The sequence below is a fragment of the Rhinoderma darwinii genome, chromosome 4 (assembly GCF_050947455.1).
Source record: "Rhinoderma darwinii isolate aRhiDar2 chromosome 4, aRhiDar2.hap1, whole genome shotgun sequence".
Lineage (NCBI taxonomy): Eukaryota > Metazoa > Chordata > Amphibia > Anura > Rhinodermatidae > Rhinoderma > Rhinoderma darwinii.
In genome coordinates, this window is record NC_134690.1 from 237,270,382 (window position 1) to 237,291,634 (window position 21,253).

At 42.7% G+C, this 21,253-nt stretch overlaps 1 protein-coding gene across 1 annotated transcript in view; it reads right to left on the minus strand.

Annotated features, from left to right (window-relative positions):
* The window catches only part of FRK (fyn related Src family tyrosine kinase), a 124,292-nt gene extending 115,744 nt beyond the window's left edge, over positions 1–8,548 (minus strand). Inside the window, exon 1 of the mRNA XM_075864234.1 lies at positions 8,148–8,548. Coding sequence (XP_075720349.1) covers positions 8,148–8,548 — 401 coding nt within the window. The remainder of the gene's footprint in view (positions 1–8,147) is intronic.
* Between the last annotated feature and the right edge of the window lie 12,705 nt (positions 8,549–21,253).

Sequence of the window (21,253 nt, forward strand, 5' to 3'; positions counted from 1 at the left end):
CCTCCCCCAAAATACTCCGTGTGAACATAGCCTTATATTGACAAGTATATATTTTTTTAATATTTAGGGCTCAATATTTTTTATTTTTTTAAATTGAAAATTAAAACCCTTTTATAAAAAATCAACATTGATCCTTCTCTGAGCTTTATCTTGTACATTTGTGGACATTTATTGATACTCTGCGGCTTATACAGAATCATATCGCATGACTTTTTCATTTTCTTTTCCATTGATGCAAGTGCCATGTGACAGAATGCATTGCACAATACACTTTTAATGCAGCAGCAGGACTTCTGGTGGAGCTACATGTAACAGACATACATATGATTAAAGAAGCACTCCCATGAAAATTTTTATTGCTTTGCCTGTCTGTAATGGGCATCTTGTACATGTATATAATAATTATTTGCTCACAGAGTGTCTAGTTTTCAAAACGCAGGCTCCGTTCGGCTGCCCGTGTGGTCACGTGATCTCTAATCTGACTGGCCAATTCACACAGCATCTTATGTGTGGACCGGAAGCCAGTTTCTCTATGTAAGGGCGGATTTACATGAGCGTGTGCGTTTTGCGCATGCACAAAACGCGTCATTTTGCGTGCGCAAAAGGCACTAAACAGCTCCGTGTGTCATCACATAGGATGTGCGGCTGCGTGATTTTCGCCCCGCCATCATTATGACACTCCGTTTGAATGTTTGTAAACAGAAAAGCACGTGGTGCTTTTCTGTTTGCAAACATACTTTTGACTGCTGTTGCGCGAATCACGCACATCCTGGTGCGCGTGATTTTCAAGCACCCATTGACTTCAATGGGTGCGTGATGCGCGAACAACGCAGAAATATAGGACGTCGTGAGTTTTACGCAACGGACACACGCTGCGCAAAAATCACGGACTGTCTGCACGGCCCCATACACTAACATAGGTCCGTGCGTAAAAATCACGCGCGTTGCACGGACGTATATCACGTTCGTGTAAATCCGCCCTAAGTCTATGAGACTCGGTGAGCAAGTAAATAACATATACTTGTACAAGATGCCCATTGCAAATGGGCAAAGCAGTACAAATTTTCATGGGAGTGCTTCTTTAAGTTGTCCTCTACTGTCAAATTGTTAAGAAGTTTATTCAGTCTTTCAGTCATGTTACCCAGCTTTTTCCTGACTTTTGCAATAATACAATAGAAAGTGATATAACATTACTGCAGATATGTGAAGAAGATTAACGCACACTAATAGAAGTAGATTCAAAAGAAAAATGTTTTATTTTATGCTAGTGTGCAATGTTTCACACTGGCATAAAATAAAAAATTCTTCTTTTGAATCTACTCCTATTGGTGTGTGTTATACTTCTTCACAGTCTACAGTGGGTTGGGCCCCTATTCACCCATCGAATAACCTAGTGCTATCTGAACCCTCTATATTACTGCAGATATGCCATCCAGGGGTATTGGGAAAGCAGGGCAACGACTCCTACGGACACTGCTATTATCGAGACACCATAGCGGCGCATGCGCAGTAACTAGATTTAGGGCCCAGACGCAGCAGGGAAGGGTGTTGGACCATACATGACAGGCGCATGCGGGCTATCTCAGACAAGATTTGACATTCAGGGCGGGCCAGTTTTCGGCGGTGGACGAGCATAAGAACAGGAATGAACAAGACTGCCGAATTATTACCATAAAAGGCGCAAAATGTTTGCAAACCGCTATTTACTGAGTTTGGGAGAGGGGATAATGCCAATGAACTTTTGACAGCAGCAGCCAGCGAGGGGAGATGAGAGTTCAATGGGTGAAATGCTGGTGACATGTTCCCTTTAAGAAGACATCTCAGGAACTTACATTTGACGGATTTTACTTGACAACAGGGGGAGGACAGCAGATTACAGGAAGGGAGACACCTAGTTGCAGTAATGTCGCACAGAATTTGCATGAATAAAATAACCAAATATTAACAGTAAGTAAACTACAAAGTTGTACTTACCCCTGCCTTTAAATACTCATACAAGAAGACGATCAGTGACAGAGAATGAGGGAAACTGACTTCAAGATTTTCTTCTTGCTGAACAGTCTAGTGCCAGTGATTAAATTTATCTTGAAAAAGTGCTTAAAGTAAAACTCCAGTACAATTTTCAAAATTTGTGAAGTGGAGCTACTTGGGGTATTTAACATACCATGATTATTAATCAAATGCAAGTTTCCAAAGTGCTCTGTACAATTTAGGTCCTTAACAATGCATGAAATAAGAAAACTGCTGAATGTTACTGGACTGTACAGGAGAAGTTACCAAAACGGTATCCCCTTCTCTGAAATCAGAGCACTCTTCAACTATTGCCTGAAAAATAGAAAACGACAACATTCCTCCAAATACTGATATCTAGGTATATTAAAACGATACATCTAAATGGATCATATAAGAAAAAAGATTGCAGCAAGGTCCAGTAACAAAATTTGTGGTTTTATTTCTCCGTGTTTAGAGCCAAGCGACATTTCAGTTCCACCATGGCGACTTTTTTTGCTTGAAAAAAGTTCCATGGTGGAACTAAAACGTTGCTTGGCTCTAAACACGGAGAAATAAAACCACAGATTTTCTTACTGGACCTTGCTGGGGTGCTGCAATCTTTTTTCTTGTATGGCATTTGAAGCTGTAGATTAAGCTCTAGTTGCTTTGCTTCAGTCACTTTATTACAGGAGTGCTGCTTCATTTAAATATTTTTGGTACCAAATGGATCATATAAATATATATTTATTAATCACAGTTAATAATCACAGCTGAAAAAAGACAATTAAAAACACAAAAAAACAAAACTATGTTGGACAATGCCGTCTGCAAAGTCAGGCGTAATCCACAATTCATAAGCGTTAAAAATAAATAAATAGTGTAGTAGAGGTAAATAAATAAGGTAAATTTCATACCAATAGCAAAAAAAAAAAAATCATAGAAATTTTCTCCAGATTGCACCATAATGACACTATCCGAACCGCAACCAGATAAGAATTACCCACAATACACCATGAGATAATCCTTCATTAAACTGTCCAGCACCCCAACACACGTTTCTCACAGGCTGATAGCTCTCTACTCCTTTTAGGTACAGTAATCCTCTATGTTTTCTGGTCTAAATGCAGGAGAAGATCTTCGTGGTGAAACTCAGCCTTTGGCATGTACTCCTGTACAGCCCAGTGACCTGCAGCCATTTTATTACTGCATGTGGTGTTAAGAACCTATAGTGTACAGAGCACTTTAAAAGCCTGCTTTTGAGGGACCATAGTGGAAGAATTAAGGGCCCTAGTAGGAGCATTTTGATAATTACACAAATATGCCCAGAGAGTGAAAACAAACAATAGTGTTAAGAAAAATCTATGGGAGAAAAAAGAAGCAGGAAAATACCATTAGGCCAGGTTTCCACAGGTCGGATACGCAGCGTAAAATCTAAGCAGCGCATACGACTTGAAACCTGCAGCACATTCGATCTGAAAACCCCATTTTTTCGGCCGGAATTTCAGCTGCGGAAAGCAGCGGTAGAGAAAAAAGATGTTTATACTTCTCGCGGCCACTGCCATGGTGACACATCCCTCCTTTGCCGTCCGATCCAGCCTCCCTGGATGACGATGCAGCCCATGTGACTGCTGCTCCCTGTGATTCGCTGCAGCAGTCACATGGGATGAAATGTCACCCCAGGAGGTTGGACTGGAGGAAAAAGCAGGGAGTTCTGGGTAAGTATGATTTTTTTTTTCTGAGTTGTGATTTTTGCGGTGGAATCGCTGGCATTCCACTGCAAAGATCGCAAAACACTTGGCTATCTGTTGCGGGTTTTGCATCCCCATTGAAATCAATGGGGAAAACCTGCAAAAAAAAGGCATCGAAAACGCGGATTTAAATTCTGCACTACAGATCAATTTATTAACGTTTACGCTGCATTTATTTTCCACAGGCTGGATTTGAGATTTTCAAAATCTTATCCAATTTGCTGCAGCTGTAAATGTGGTGGAATTTCCGCACAGAATTCCATTCCGGAAATTCCACAGCTTTTTCGCTACGTGGGAACCCGGCCTTGGGCTGCACCTGGTAAAAAAAAGTCTTGTAAGACTAAGGCTGGGTTCACACGACCTATTTTCAGACGTAAACGAGGCGTATTATGCCTCGTTTTACGTCTGAAAATAGGGCTACAATACATCGCCAAACATCTGCCCATTCATTTGAATGGGTTTGCCGACGTACTGTGCAGACGACCTGTCATTTACGCGTCGTTGTTTGACAGCTGTCAAACGACGATGCGTAAAATGACTGCCTCGGCAAAGAAGTGCAGGACACTTCTTTGCAACGTAATTTGAGCCGTTCTTCATTGAAGTCAATGAAGAGCAGCTCAAGATTTACGAGCATCAAAGACGCCTCGCATAATGCGAGGAGGAGCTTTTACGTCTGAAACGACGCAGCTGAAAACAGTCAGTCTTTTCAGACGTAAAAGCCTCTCATCGTGTGCACATACCCTAACCCTTTTACGACCGGGGAGTGTTTTTGGCCCATATGACCAGACCAAAATGTCACCTTTTGAAATGCTGCATTTTCACAAAGGTGATATTTTTTTTTTGTTTCTAAGGGTATGTGCACACACAGAATAAAAAACGTCTGAACTTACTGAGCTGTTTTCAAGAGAAAACTGCTCCTGATTTTCAGACGTTTTTTAAGCAACTTGCGAGTTTTTTAGCTATTTTTCTATAAAAAACGGCTGAAGAATTGGCATGCACTTCTTTTTTGTGGCTGCTTTTCAAAACGGCTGCGTAAAAAAATGGCCTGTCGGAACAGAACGCCGTTCTCCCATTGAAATCAATGGTCAGATGTTTGGCGGCATTCTGCTTCCAATTTTTCGGCTGTTTTTCGCCGAAAATAAGCCGTGTGAACATACCTTAAGTCTACCTCAAAAGTTTTGGTTTCTTTCTTTGCAGGACACATAGGGCTTTCTTATCATTTAAAATTGGATGCCAATTCATTTTGTAGGTCTTTTTTAGGGAAAAATGGTCAGAAACAAGAAAAAAAAATAAGTTTTTTCAAGCTATGTTTTAAGACTGGCCTGATATTTACTCCAAAAATGAATCCTCAAATTCTCTGGCACATAGTGATGTCAAATATGTCTGTATTGTGTAACCTATTATGTCGCTACAGCACCGAGAACAAAAACACTATTTCAGCTTTAAATGTATCTCCCTCACTTAGCTTTAGACTCAGCATCTGTACATGGAAGATAATCGTCCAAGTACAGAGATTCTTTTGTAAACAGTAGAAGAGACTAAAGTTGGTGGCGGGCGGGGGGGATAAATATTTTGTTTGGTGTAACGTACATTCTGCCTGACCGGGACATATTAATGCCTGAGCAGCTGATGTCCATGCAAAATGCGTTCCTGTCTAAAATTGGTGCGTGTCGATTGAGAGAAATGTGCACTTTTGTGAAGGAGGGGCTATTTTTTTTATTTTTAAAAAAAAAGAAATATTTTTACATTTTACTGTACTAGTGTATTTTTATATTTTTTTACTTTAGGGGCACAGGATAGCAGGAAACATTATCTTTGTGTTCCCTGCAGTTCCCATATAGAGATCACTAATAACAGTGATCTAAGGGTAGCAACAATAATGATAGATTACAGGTTGGACCTGTCAGAGACACACAGGACCCGCTAAAACTGAAACCGTCAGGTCTCAGGATACAGAGCAGCTGTATCTCAAAAAGTAAAAATCATTTTTTATTAAAAAGTATTTAGGAAGTTACGCCAAACACACTGACTGACCAGTTTATTAAAAAAAAAAAAATGCCACTCAAAGGGCTTGTCCACACGTAACAGAATGACTGCAGAAAGTTTCTGCAGCAATTCCCCAGAAACAAGCAGGATTTCCGCTGCAGAAAAAATTCACCATTTCTTGTGTTTTTTACTGCAGAAAATGGTGCGGATTTTGCTGCGTTTTTCTCAATGCTGGGAGATGGTGACATCTCCTGAAAAATGTAGCAATTCAGTCCACTTTCTGCAGCAGGAATTGACATGCTGCGGTACGAAAAATACACACCACGGGTCAATTTCTGGTCGGGCGGAGATTTGTTAAATCTCACACACTTTGTTGCTACTGTATTCTGCTGCGTATTTTCAGTCCGCAATTCCGGACGGAAAATACGTAGCAATTCCGCTAAGTGTGGACAAGCCCAAAGGTTTACATAACCTTTAAGGCCTGCTTCACAGTTGGCAGTCCTCTTTCATCACCCGCGATCCACCCGCAAATCGCGAGCCGTGCACATGGCCATTATTTGCTATCAGCCTGGACAACTACGGTCATGTGCATGGCCCCATAGAAATGAATGGGGCCGCAATTTTCACGTGGATTTTCGGGGGAATTGTGGCCGCAAAAGCACGTTCGTGTACATGGGGCCTTATGGATGCTACACTTTTGGAAAAGACAGCTGTTAGACATCAAGATGATGAAACATGATTTATCTTCCCAGAAAACAAGCTTCCACTGCTAGAGAATCCTATACAATGGCAGTGTGTTTTGCCACCACTTCAGCTGACCCTTGGCTTTATGTTTGATAATCTCATCTCGGCAGCTGCTTAGCCACAGAAACCCAGTCTATAAAGCTGTCAACAAACAGTTATTGTGCTAACATTGTATTCAGGGCCAGTTTGGAGCATCATAGCCAAATCTAATGGCTTCAGAAATCAGTGGCCCAGTTCTGTTAACTTAAGTAGTTTACCGCATTGAGTTGTTGCTATTAGAAGTTTTCACTTTACAGTAACATGACTTACAGATGAGTGGAGCACCTGCAGGAGGAAAAATTTACAATGGGTTTCCGAGACTTGAACACTGATGGCTTATCCTATCCTACGGACGAACTGCTGAGCCTTTGAACAGTAAATTATGAACTTAGATATGATAGATTACAGGTAGATCCTGCGTGGACCCTCTTTGACTGAACCCGTCAGTCCCGCGGACCTGGGGGGAGCAGGATTTAGCGACAGATGTTCTGTATAGAGAATACAGAGCAGCTGTATCTCAAAATGTAAAGATAATTTTTAATAAAAACTATTTATAAAGTTGCACCAATCACACTGACTGACATTTTTGTAAAAAAAAAAATGCCATTCAAAGGTTTACATAATGTTTAATGCCCAATGTCAACCCTAATGCACATTTGACTGAATCCACAAAACTCCCTACAACCATGTTTCAAAATCATGGGGAAAGTATTTCCAGAAGAGTGGGAACTATTGTAGGATGTGATGTTCAGTTGTGCACATAATTTTGGTCATGTAGTGTACACATGTATGTGTTTTGTAGCTTGTATGCCTAGATTTCTTTGGATTCATTGATAAAATACTTAATTAGTTACGGAAAGCCGCTCAATCTGAAATTAACTCCTTTTCAAAGCTCTGCATGATTATTCACATTCATATAGTACTGCTGTTATACAGCTGCAACATGGATGTAAAATAAATCGTGGTTCTGTTACTGGGTTTTCTAGATTTCAGCTTACAGACCAAATTTTGAGTAAGTTACAAAAATAAATGTTTATTTACATCAAAGCAATCCAAATGCAATATGGGCATTTAGCGTATCAAGCGTTAAAAATGAACAGCTTGTCCCATATTTATAAAGGTTGTCCCACTACACCCCTGCATTTAACAACACAGCTTTATTCTAGTCAATCATAGGTGAGGCCACAAATGTCACACAGGTAAAACCATGAAGTCAGCGAGTGATATGCTGGCTACCTTCCTAAATGACCAGAAGGTGCCTAATATCTACAGGATTAAGTGCAAAATATATTATATAAATCATACACATAAGTCATATAATATCATAAAAATGATAGAGCCTGATAGACTCAATGTAATGAATTTCGCAATAAATAATACAATAGATCAGATCATTTTCTTCAATATAAAAACACACCTGTTCCCTAGGGGGCTTTACAAACACATCATATGGCTCATGTTTACCCATATCCCTTCCCTTTCTCCCATCCCTTGGTTGAACTCGATGGACATATGTATTTTTTCAACCATACTAACTATGTAACTGTTCTGCCATGACCTAAATGCCTATAATTGAATGTAATAAATATGTTTTTATTTCCCACATTATACATGTAGAATGGAAGCATTTTGACTTACGGTTTAGATTCAATACTGGAGACAAGAGCGACATAGTTTGCTGGCACGAATCCTTCAGCTTTTCCTCGAGGTGTCAAGGCTTTAGCTTTCCACCAACTCTCGTGAGTAAAATTTAAGATAAACATTTGGTCCCCGGCAAAAAAACTTAGCTCCTCACTTGTGCGAGCCTCATAATCATATAAAGCCACATAGGCTTCATTTACATTTCTGTCTCTTCTTGAATGTATAATTACATTTTGGGGTGTCTCTGGGGGCTGCACAGGATGTGAACCAGGGCTCTCCACATGAATATTCACAAAAACGATGTCACTTACTTTGTCATTTTTCTTTTTACTTTCTCCTTCAGAGGAGCTACAAGACAGTAAGCAACAGCTACAATGCTTCCTGCAGAGGTTCCCCATATTCACAGTTGAAATGCTAATTCCTGGTTCTCTCAAATAAAGTTTCTATTACAGATTATTTCTCCTCGTCATATCGGTGAGTATGATCTTTGAGTAAAAATTTTTGTCTCTTTGAAAATATATTACTTTTCTATACAAGTCCGATAATATGTTAAATAATCCCAGCTTTAGAGTTGATAGAAATGGTAATAAGAAGTACGCAGATAAAACTGAATGTCCACAGCTACTGAGGTCCCTGAGTCTGTATGCATTTCGCATTGAATGAAGAGCGCACCTTGTTAAAGACTGTACCCAGGTAAACTGGTTTACTGGAATATCTCTTCAGTTTACTTCCTGGTTCAGGTATGTTTGTTTCTTTTTGCAAGTGCCGCCTACTGTGCAAAGTAAATTCTCTGGCTCTAAAAGATTTACCAATACGAGTATAGCCAGACGAATAACCTTCCTGATACCAGATGAGTGAGATAGAAAGGATTTTGCTATAGGCAATTTTCCAGTAAGACAAATCACAATGCCTCGCCGCACAGTTTATGCAAATGCTGATACGTTTTCACTGAAGTAGGTGTGATCACCTTTCACACAGGAGGCTTGGTGGGTGGGAAAACTGAGAAAAAGGTTCCGTCCCTGGAATGTGACAAGAGTCTGTATGGTGCAAAGAGCTGTGCTTGAAGAAGACTTTTTAGACATTCTTCAGGCAGTTGCTTATACTTTACCTGTTATATGACACATGACATTTCTATTTTTAACCTTATGACAAATCCGAGTTTCCTTAAAATGTGAACTTTACACTTTCCTAAAGCTATTCCTCTTTTATTCTGTCATAATTTGTATTTATCTTACAGTTCAAAGAGCAGAGACTGATAAAAAAACATGACTCATACTTTTTATCTAGACAATATTTTAAAAAAAAAAAAAACTATAACTAAATTTATGACCAATTTTATTGTCAAGTCAAGTAATATTGTCGAGTCATTTTCAGACATTAAGGTCAATTTTACCATGGTCATATTATAAAAGGTCCTGATATGATCTAAGATGTAGAAGGGGAGTCACATATGTCCTATGTTGGCAGTGGCATAAACTGGGGTTCTAGTACCCACCCCAGTTGTGGTGTATGAGTTAGAGAAATGTTTTCTGATTTTTTCATGAGTTCTGAAGGGGCTGTGCCCTGGCAATATTCCTGTGTTGGTGGTGTGCAGCCTACGCAGCAGTAATCCATCTCGTGGCAAAACACTGCATCTTTTGTAACTATCCTCCTGTGAGCTTAAGAATTTTGATGTTGAAATGCTTAATTTAAAAATAAAAAATTCAAGAGTATTATCATTTTGCCTAAGTGTGTGTATTGGAGTGATTAGAGGTGTGAAAAGTGAGGTGTGGTTTCCGGAGTTGCCACGCATATCTGACAGACTTTTATGCCATATCCTGGAGATATGCCATCAAGGTCTGGGGCAAAACAACCTCTTATCTAACATGTTATAAAGGCAAAATTAAGAGTCAGTAATTCAAAAATAATTTTTTAAACGTGGACGTTTTCCGTCAAAAAACAAGAACATATTGCTCACAAACAAAACAGGCCCTCGTACAAATACACTCCAAATCAGTGATAATGAACAATATCACTTAGGAACCAAGAAACCACACCCTCACACTGACTCAAAAGAAGGACCAGGAGAAAGGGAAAAAACAAAAAGTGCACGTCAAACAAAAACAGCAAAGCTAGGGGAAGGTATGATATCTAGGAGGGGAAAATGGGGAACACGAAGAGGGGACAGAGGAGAAGGTAGTGTTAGGAACGTTGTAAGAGGAAGGAGAATGGATATGAAGAGGAGGAATGTTAGAAAAGTAAGAGCTAGCGGGATAAGAAGAAGAATATGTAGATGGGGGATTTGGGAAAGAACGGTATGAGGAAGAAGAAGTAGGAGGAGCAGACCAGGTAGAAAAAGGAGGCTCTTGGTGAACTGAGTGGCCAGAGTGGGCAGGTGGCGCGTGTGGCTCTTGGTGAACTGAGGACCAGAGTAGGCAGGTGGCGTCTGTGGGGCACAGCAGTAGAAGGGTCAGCCCTACGCCCAGTAAGTGTGTGCATGTGGAAAATTAAATCTGCCACATCTATTAGGGGCTCGGGGGCTTCAAAAAAGTCAGAAAGGGCAAAAACACATGTCATGAAGGCAGCCTGCCTATTCTGAGGCATATGTCGACAGCGACCAGCCACAGAGTATCCAAAATTATGCAGGTCATCCTCTGCCTCTACCCTCCTTATCATAGTCAAGGCCTGGGACTCGACAGTGTTGCCTTTGTCTGTGGTATTCGCCCTTTTTCGCCCCCCCCCCCTCGACATTGCTGTGGACGGGGAAGTACTGTCTGGGTTGCTGAAGAGGTGCCTTGCACAGTTGCTGTGGCCTGTCCAGACTCTTGAGGCTGAAATTCTTTGCCCATGTCTTCTGGCTCAATTTGTGGGCCAACATTCTGGGAAGATTTTCCCTCCGTGTGCTCCAGCATCTGGCTAAGGCCAGTCACTTGCTGATGACGAGGTGGCACATTGCCCTAAGATCTACATTCCAAAAATAAAAACATTGACATTGGATAATTTTACTAGTTTATTTTACACTTCGTCAGGATAAAATATAAAAAACAGCGGTCTTTGTCATTAAACCCAAAAACATCTGACAGCAATCCTCAGACTCAAAAATGCAGACTAATTCCCTTCCAGAACAGTTTGAGTTATATAACAAGATCAGAGTCATATGTCATAATGTGTAACATTAACTAAAATTTTCTTGGTAACCAAAAAGACATCCAATGAAACATATACAGTTTAATGGCAAAAGGTTTCAAAGATAACTCTTAATGATCGTAATCAGGTGTTTCATTCAGTCCTAGAAAAGGAAAATGGATTTAAACCATACCTAATAGAGATCCCAAAATATGAAATAAATATATAGCACGGTGCCGTTTCAGAAAGCAGATATACAAAACAAAAGAAAAAAATTCCAGAAACAAGACAAGCACACTTTGGGATAACATACATTTTGTATAAATTTTAATAAATTCTATAAAAAGATTTTTCCCTTTAATTACGAACTTCTACAAAAAGGGAAAGGTTTGGAAAGAGTTTTTTCCAAACTGAATGTATTAGTTTAAATTTATTCTTTGAAAACGTTTTCCCTTTAAATATAGTCTCACAGAAAATGTAAAGGATCTGCCAGACACAGCTTCTGTGTCGACGCCCGTGGGTAATCAGTCTGCACCTGCTCCTAAGTCTGAGAGAGTGACACGATCTTCTACCAGTCAGGCTGGGAGGCTGAAGAGTGGGAGAGCCTATCACAGCCTGGCCAGACGGAGCTAGCTCACGCCCTCTGTCTATTTATGCCTGCATTTCCTGCTCCTCCTTTGTCTGTGATTCTTTCCTGTTTCCTGGCTCTGCTGCTCCTGCTATGATTATTGACCTTGCTTCATTTTTTACCCTGCCTTTACTGACTACTCTCCTGCTCTGCGTTTGGTACCTCGTACACTCCTGGTTTGACTCGGCTCGTTCACTACTCTTGTTGCTCACTGTGTTGCCGTGGGCAACTGCCCCATTTCCCTTCGCTTCTGTGTACCCTTGTCTGTTGTGCACTTATTGAGCGTAGGGACCGTCGCCCAGTTGTACGCCGTCGGCTAGGACGGGCCGTTGCAAGTAGGCAGGGACTGAGTGGCGGGTAGATTAGGGCTCACCTGTCTGTCTCCCTACCCCGTCATTACATAATCACAGGCCCATATACCTTTTCTACCCTGGTCCCTGACATAACTATGGACCCCCTTGAGACCCTGGCTCAGAAGGGCAACCAGCATGATGCTACCCTGGTAGTACCCCCCACCTCACCTCTTGAACCCCACCTCAAGTTGCCTGACCGGTTCTCAGGGGACCGGAAGACTTTTTTCTCCTTTCGGGAGAGTTGTAGGCTCTATTTCCGTTTAAAGCCCCACTCCTCAGGTTCTGAGAGCCAGTGAGTGGGTATAATTATGTCCCGGGTCCAGGACGGCCCCCAGGAATGGGCCTTCTCCTTGGCTCCTGACGCCCCTGAACTTTCCTCCGTTGATCTTTTTTTTTCCGCTCTCGGGCTCATATATGACGAGACTGACAAGACTGCCTTTGCCGAGAGTCAGCTGGTGACCTTACGTCAGGGTAAGAGACCCGTTGAGGAGTACTGTTCTGACTTTAGGAAGTGGTGTGTACCTTCTCGGTGGAATGACCCTGCCTTGAGGTGCCAGTTTAGATTGGGTCTGTCGAACGCCCTAAAAGACCTGTTAGTTAGCTATCCCTCTTCTGACTCCCTAGATCAGGTTATGGCTTTAGCGGTACGTCTTGACCGACGTCTCAGGGAACGACGACTGGAAAATTTTTGTGCCTTCCCCTCTGACCCCCCCATGATGGCTCCCGAGGTTCCGTTGCTTCATTCTTCCACGGAAAACTCGGATGAACCTATGCAACTCGGGGCCTCCGTCTCTCCCCAACAACGTAGAGAGTTCCGCAGGAAGAATGGTCTCTGCTTCTACTGTGGGGATGACAAGCATCAAGTGAACAACTGTCCTAGGCGTAAAAATAAGCAGCCGGAAGAACTTGCGCGCCTAAGTGACCATCCGGGAGGTATTTGGGCGCTCAGGTATTTCCCGTATATATGAAACCTAATAAGATCTTGCTTCCCTTTCAGGTCTCTTTTGAGGGTAGGTCTGCCACCGGCAGTGCCTTCGTCTTCTGCTAATATTATGTCTGTGGAATTTGAAATGTCTCTAGCTATGCCATTGATTGACTTGCCTAAACCTGTCCGGGTAGTGGGTATCGACTCCACTCCTCTTGCTAATGGTTATTTTACACAGCATACCCATGTTTTTGAACTCCTTGTTGGCTCCATGCATTTGGAGCAGTGCTCTGTACTGGTGATGCAGGGGTTATCGTCCGATTTGGTTTTAGGCCTTCCCTGGTTGCAGATGCATAATCCCACGTTTAACTGGAATACTGGGGATCTTACCAAATGGGGTAATGAATGCATGACGTCATGTTTTTCAGTTAATTTTATCTCTCTCCCTGAGGAGGTGAACACTCTACCTGAGTTTATTCAGGACTTCGCTGATGTTTTTTTCTAAAAAGGCCTCCGAAGTGTTACCTCCTCATAGAGAATTCGATTGCGCAATCGATTTGGTACCAGGAGCTCAGCTCCCTAAGGGTAGGATATTTAATCTCTCTTGTTCCGAACGTGAAGCCATGAGAGAGTATATCCAGGAATGCCTGTCCAAGGGTTACATTCGCCCCTCTACTTCTCCGGTAGGTGCTGGCTTCTTCTTCGTAGGGAAGAAGGATGGTGGTCTTAGGCCGTGCATTGACTATTGAAACTTGAATAAGGTCACTGTAAGGAACCAGTATCCCCTTCCTCTGATTCCTGATCTCTTTAATCTGGTTCAGGGGGCCCAATGGTTCTCTAAGTTTGATCTACGGGGGGCTTATAACCTTATCTGCATCAAAGAGGGGGATGAGTGGAAGACTGCGTTTAACATGCCCGAAGGTCATTTCGAATACCTCGTCATGCCCTTTGGGTTGTGTAATGCTCCCGCGGTCTTCCAGAATTTCATAAATGAGATTTTAAGAGACTACCTGGGGGTATTTCTTGTAGTGTACCTTGATGACATACTTGTGTTTTCCAAGGACTGGTCCTCCCACATTGAGCATGTCAGGAAGGTGCTCCAGGCCCTTCGGGAAAACAAACTATTTGCTAAAACCGAAAAATGTGTGTTTGGGGTGCAGGAGATACAATTTTTGGGTCAAATCTTCACTCCTCATGAATTCCGCATGGACCCTGCCAAGGTTCAGGCTGTGGCTGAATGGGTCCAACCTGCCTCCCTGAAGGCGTTACAGTGCTTCCTGGGGTTTGCTAATTATTACAGGAGATTTATTGCTAACTTCTCGGTTATCGCTAAGCCTCTTACGGATCTTACTCACAAAGGTGCTGACCTCCTCCACTGGCCTCCAGAGGTGGTCCAGGACTTTGAGGTCCTTAAGAAGTGCTTTATCTCGGCCCCTGTGCTGATTCAGCCTAACCAAATGGAGCCATTCATCGTGGAGGTTGACGCCTCCGAGGTGGGAGTGGGTGCTGTCTTGTCCCAGGGTACCAGGTCCCTCACCCATTTCCGTCCCTGTGCCTACTTCTCCAGGAAGTTCTCGCCCACTGAGAGTAACTATGATATTGGCAACCGCAAACTCTTAGCCATTAAATGGCCATTTGAAGAATGGCGCCACTTCCTGGAGGGGGCTAGGCACCAGGTAACGGTCCTTACCGACCACAAGAATCTGGTTTTCCTAGAATCTGCCCAGAGGCTAAACCCGAGACAAAATCGATGGGCGTTATTTTTTACTAGATTCAACTTTTTGGTCACCTATAGGGCTGGGTCTAAAAATATTAAGGCTGATGCACTGTCGCATAGCTTCATGGCCAGCCCTCCTTCGGAGGAAGATCCTGCTTGTGTTTTGTCTCCAGGTATAATCATTTCCTCTGTTGATTCTGACTTAGTCTCCGAAATTGCGGCTGATCAAGGTTCAGCTCCCGGGAACCTTCCTGAGAACAAGCTGTTTGTTCCCCTGCAATTCCGGCTAAGGGTACTCAGGGAAAATCATGACTCTGCACTATCTGGCCATCCAGGCATCCTGGGTACCAAGCATCTCATTACCAGAAACTATTGGTGGCCTGGGTTGCTTAAAGACGTTAAGGGCTACGTCGCCGCTTGTGAAATTTGTGCTAGGTCCAAGACTCCCAGGTCCCGACCAGCGGGCTTACTATGTTCTTTGCCCATTCCCCAGAGACCTTGGACCCATATCTCCATAGATTTTATCACCGATCTGCCTCCATCTCAAGGCAAGTCGGTGGTGTGGGTTGTAGTAGACCGTTTCAGTAAGATGTGCCACTTTGTGCCCCTCAAGAAACTACCCAATGCTAAGACGTTAGCTACCTTGTTTGTCAAACACATCCTGCGTCTCCATGGGGTTCCTGTCAATATTGTTTCTGACAGAGGGGTACAATTTGTTTCATTGTTTTGGAGAGCCTTCTGTAAAAAGTTGGAGATTGATCTGTCCTTCTCCTCGGCCTTCCATCCTGAAACTAATGGCCAAACTGAGAGGACTAATCAGTCTCTAGAACAATATTTAAGGTGTTTTATCTCTGACTGTCAATACGATTGGGTCTCCTTCATTCCCCTCGCCGAATTTTCCCTTAATAACCGGGCCAGTAATTCGTCAGGGGTCTCCCCCTTTCTCTGTAATTTTGGGTTTAATCCACGGTTCTCCTCCGTTTCACCTGGTAGTTCCAACAATCCCAAGGTTTGCGCCTTAAAGTCCCATCCAAAAAATTTGCTCCCCGATATATAGGGCGGTACAAGGTCATTGAAGTCCTTAACCCTGTCTCCTTCTGACTGGAGTTACCCCCCTGTCTTTTCGAGTACACAACGTGTTTCATGCCTCCCTCCTTAAACGCTGCTCCCCGTCCTTGGCTCCCTCGAAGAAACCTCCGGTCCCTGTTCTCACCCCTGAAGGGGTAGAATTCGAGGTGGCCAAGATTGTGGACAGCAGGATGGTCCAAGGCTCCCTCCAGTACCTGGTCCATTGGAGAGGATACGGGCCTGAGGAGAGGACTTGGGTACCCGCCCGGGATGTTCTTGCTGGGGTATTGCTCAGGAGGTTCCATCTTCGCTTCCCCAATAAGCCAGGTCCACCTAGAAAGGGTCCAGTGGACCCTCTTAAAAGGGGGGGTACTGTAAAGGATCTGCCAGACACAGCTTCTGTGTCGACGCCCGTGGGTAATCAGTCTGCACCTGCTCCTAAGTCTGAGAGAGTGACACGATCTTCTACCAGTCAGGCTGGGAGGCTGAGGAGTGGGAGAGCCTATCACAGCCTGGCCAGACGGAGCTGGCTCCCGCCCACTGTCTATTTATACCTGCATTTCCTGCTCCTCCTTTGCCTATGATTCTTTCCTGTTTCCTGGCTCTGCTGCTCCTGCTATGATTATTGACCTTGCTTCATTTTTGACCCTGGCTTTACTGACTACTCTCCTGCTCTGCGTTTGGTACCTCGTACACTCCTGGTTTGACTCGGCTCGTTCACTACTCTTGTTGCTCACTGTGTTGCCGTGGGCAACTGCCCCATTTCCCTTCGCTTCTGTGTACCCTTATATGACCGAGAAGAGAACAAATGCCAATACACAAGAACATTTAGAAAAATGAGCAAAATATTTTATTCAAAATGACATATACATACAAGAATGATAAAAAGAATCCATGAACCAACAGGTTAAAAAAGACCAAACCGCCATACAATGTATAAGGAAGGTAACGTCTGAAGTTGACGTGTAATAATGACAACCAAGAGATATGATCTAATAATCAGGGTACATACATGCATGAGTATGAAATGAAACATTAATGAAAAAATGCAAGAAAATATGTGAACATCAAGCACATACCCATAGATCAACCAGATGGAAGCACGGCGATGTGTCTGCCCCAACGCGCGTTTCGGCGCAACTGCCTTCGTCTGCCCGTTGGGGCAGACACATCGCCGTGCTTCCATCTGGTTGATCTATGGGTATGTGCTTGATGTTCACATATTTTCTTGCATTTCTTCATTAATGTTTCATTTCATACTCATGCATGTATGTACCCTGATTATTAGATCATATCTCTTGGTTGTCATTATTACACGTCAACTTCAGACGTTACCTTCCTTATACATTGCATGGCGGTTTGGTCTTTTTTAACCTGTTGGTTCATGGATTCTTTTTATCATTCTTGTATGTATATGTCATTTTGAATAAAATATTTTGCTCATTTTTCTAAATGTTCTTGTGTATTGGCATTTGTTCTCTTCTCGGTCATATATTATGTTTTGGATGCCTTATGGGTATACACCCCTGGATCTGGTTCATATTCAACATGCTTGCTGACAGCCGCATTCTTACTTTATTTTGAACCATTCTAGATCCATGCTGTGCTTTTTGGTCATATTATTCTGTGTACCCTTGTCTGTTTGTCTGTCGTGCACTTATTGAGCGTAGGGACCGTCGCCCAGTTGTACGCCGTCGCCCAGGACGGGCCGTTGCAAGTAGGCAGGGACAGAGTGGCGGGTAGATTAGGGCTCACCTGTCTGTCTCCCTAACCCGTCATTACAGAAAAAGGGGAAAATTTGGATAGAGCTACTTTTTCCAAGCTAGTACAATCCTTTAATTAAAATATCTCCTGGCCTGGATACAAACACACATATTTATGGCAATGCTTGCATTCTTATATCTCTCTTCATACAAAGTACATTACATAAATTATGAAAGATAATTTCAAGGGAGTTAGCTTTCTACAAATAGTGAAGGCGAAATCTCACAAAAATTTTTGCAGAAAAACCTTTTTACTTCATCTTTAGAAAAAAGCCGCTGTTCTCAGTTCACACTTGCGTTTTTTACATATTTACAGATTTCAGTCAGAAACTGGCCAGAGCGATTCATCTAATAGGATGGTAATCACAATATGAGGTGAAATGTTAGCTTTATCTTCATTTCATACTCATCTGTTCGCAGATTGTACGCAGATGGGGTTGGAATACACTTGTGATTCTTTCCTTTGGTACATATCCTATTATCAGGAGCGAGGGTGAGTGGTGATATAGATTTTTAGACTAGTCTGGTCAGATTTCTTTTCCCCTCTTTAGATCTCCGAGTGGATATCCATAATCGCCATACAGGTACTTTTATGTGTCCATCCAGTCTCAAGACTCATCTATGTTGCAGAGTCACAACTTCCAAAACTCGGAGGCAACCGAGAAAAAAGATGGAGAGAGACAAAGTCGAGAGGGAAGCACAATTTGCCAGAAAAGTACAATTATGTACCGTGTTGTACTGCGTTGTTTTTCCATGTGGTGCTTCACCACCGCCAGAGGTTGCAAGGCATGGTTGACGACACTAACTGCCGAGCGCACCTTGATTAGATCAGCGGACGCGTTTCATCCCAGTCCAGGATTTCCTCAGAGCCATTTCACAAGTGAAATAAGGTATGGCATCTTTATGGTGCCGGGTTTAACCCTTTCAGGACCAAGGGTCATCGATGCCTCAATGACCAGACCCATTTTTTCAAATCTGACATGTGTCATTTTAGGTGGTAATAACTCTGGAATGCTTTTGCCTATCTAAGCGATTCAGAGATTGTTTTCTCGTGATATGTTGTATCTTATGTTAGTGGAAAAATTTGGTCAATATATTCATAGCTTATTTGTGAAAAACACCAAAATTTTAAGAAAATTTGCAAAAATTATAATTTTTCTAATTTTATATGTAATCTACTTGTAAAACAGATAGTAATACCACACAAAATTGTTTCTAATTAACATCCCCCATATGTCTACTTTTTATTTGCATTGTTTTTTGAACATTATTTTATTTCTCTGTGGCTTGAAAAAACAAGTGGGTTGTAGATCAAGTGGAGTTCCAAAAACCGGATTGACTTACTGTGTTGTGTGTGACAAAGTGGGGGGCCATTGTATGTGATATATGTATTGATTGCTTGATTGCTACAAAGTTTGCAAAAGTGAGATTATTTAAAACCATTTTTCCCTTGCAGTTTCCTTCCTGAGTAGCTGAGTAAGGGGGAGGGGTTAGCTGGTCCCAGGTGCTATAAATCAGGCCTCAGTACTCTGTAGAGCCTGCTCTGTGGCTTGAAAAAACAAGTGGGTTGTAGATCAAGTGGAGTTCCAAAAACCGGATTGACTTACTGTGTTGTGTGTGACAAAGTGGGGGGCCATTGTATGTGATATATGTATTGATTGCTTGATTGCTACAAAGTTTGCAAAAGTGACATTATTTAAAACCATTTTTCCCTTGCAGTTTCCTTCCTGAGTAGCTGAGTAAGGGGGAGGGGTTAGCTGGTCCCAGGTGCTATAAATCAGGCCTCAGTACTCTGTAGAGCCTGCTCTGTGGCTTGAAAAAACAAGTGGGTTGTAGATCAAGTGGAGTTCCAAAAACTGGAGTTGAAAAGAGGAGTTAAAGCCCCAGTAAGTACTCTTCTACTTCTTTTTCTTTTTGATTAACACCTGTTCGCTGTTTTTTTTGTAACTTGGATAATGGATAGCAAGATTGGAGGTTTTCTTCAGTGCACAGTTTGCCATATGTATGCACGACTGGAGCCGGAGTTCCAGGGTGAATATCTCTGTAGCAGATGTGAGCATGTTGGTCACCTGGAAGCTCGTATTAGAGATCTGGAGGAGCAGAATGCAACACTGAGGAGGATAGACAATCTTGAGCTGAGCTTGCTGCTCACGGAGCATGCAGTTAGTGGGATGCAACTGGAGGGTGAAGACATGGGTGAGCAGGATCAGGGAAGTAGCTGCGTTAATGTAGTTAGGGGCAGTAGACAGGGGTCAAAGAAAAGGAAGGCCGATCCGGTTTCTGACATTCCAGGCAAAATTGCCAAGTTGGGTGATGATGCGAGGGTGTCAGTCTCAGAAATGGCAGCCCTAGTGGATACTGATCTCCTTAACAGCCGGGAGAACAGCCCAGCTAGTAGTCGGCGGGATGGTAATGCAGGTAAGACAAGACAATTGATAGTCGTAGGGGATTCTATAATCAGGAAGACGGATAGAATAATTTGTCGCCAAGACCACCTCAACCGAATGGTTTGCTGTCTCCCTGGTGCCAGGGTTCGGCATGTGGTGGAACGGGTGGACAAATTGCTGGGAGGGGCTGGTGATGATCCAGCTGTCGTGGTCCATGTCGGTACCAACGACAGAATAAATGGTAGGTCGTTAAGAATAATTTTAAAGAACTAGGCTACAAGCTGAAGGGAAGGACCTCCAAAGTAGTATTCTCAGGAATACTGCCTGTGCCATGCGCATCACAAGAAAGACAGCGGGAGCTCAGGGAGTTAAATGCATGGCTGAAGTCTTGGTGTAGAGGAGAAGGATTTGGGTTCCTAGAGCACTGGGCTGACTTTTCATTGGGGTACAAACTGTATTCTGCAGATGATTTGCACCTAAATGGAAGGGGTCCGCTGTGCTGGGGGAGAGAATTCTAGCTGGGGTGGCAGAGTATTTAAACTAGGGCTGAGGAGGGAGGTCAATGTAGAAAAAAAAGGGGTAGCCAGGTTAGAGAGGGATCAGACTATATTGGTGGGGGGAGAAACAGAATGTGGGGAGAGGACTAGACAACAAGATAAGGAGATCCTTTCGTTACAAAACATCAGTGCAAATAAAAAGGCCCGATTAATGTCAAATCACATTTCTGATAATAAAAGTGAAAAACTGACAGGCAAGTTAAAGTGTATGTTCACAAATGCCAGAAGTCTAGCAAGCAAAATGGGGGAGCTGGAGTCCTTGATACTGGAAGAAAATATAGATATAGTTGGTGTTGCTGAAACATGGCTGGACTCTTCACATGACTGGGCTGTAAATCTACAGGGTTTTACACTTTTTCGGAAAGACAGGACAAATAGGAAAGGTGGTGGTGTATGTCTGTATGTTAGAAATGATATGAAGGCGAGTGTGAAAGAGACAATAGTGGGTGAATACTGTGAGGAGGTTGAAAACTTGTGGGTGGACCTAGAAAGGGAGGTAAACACTGAAAAAATTACTTTTGGTGTAATCTATAGACCCCCCAATATAACTGAGGAGATGGATGTTCAGCTATATAAACAGATGGAGCGGGCTGCACAGGC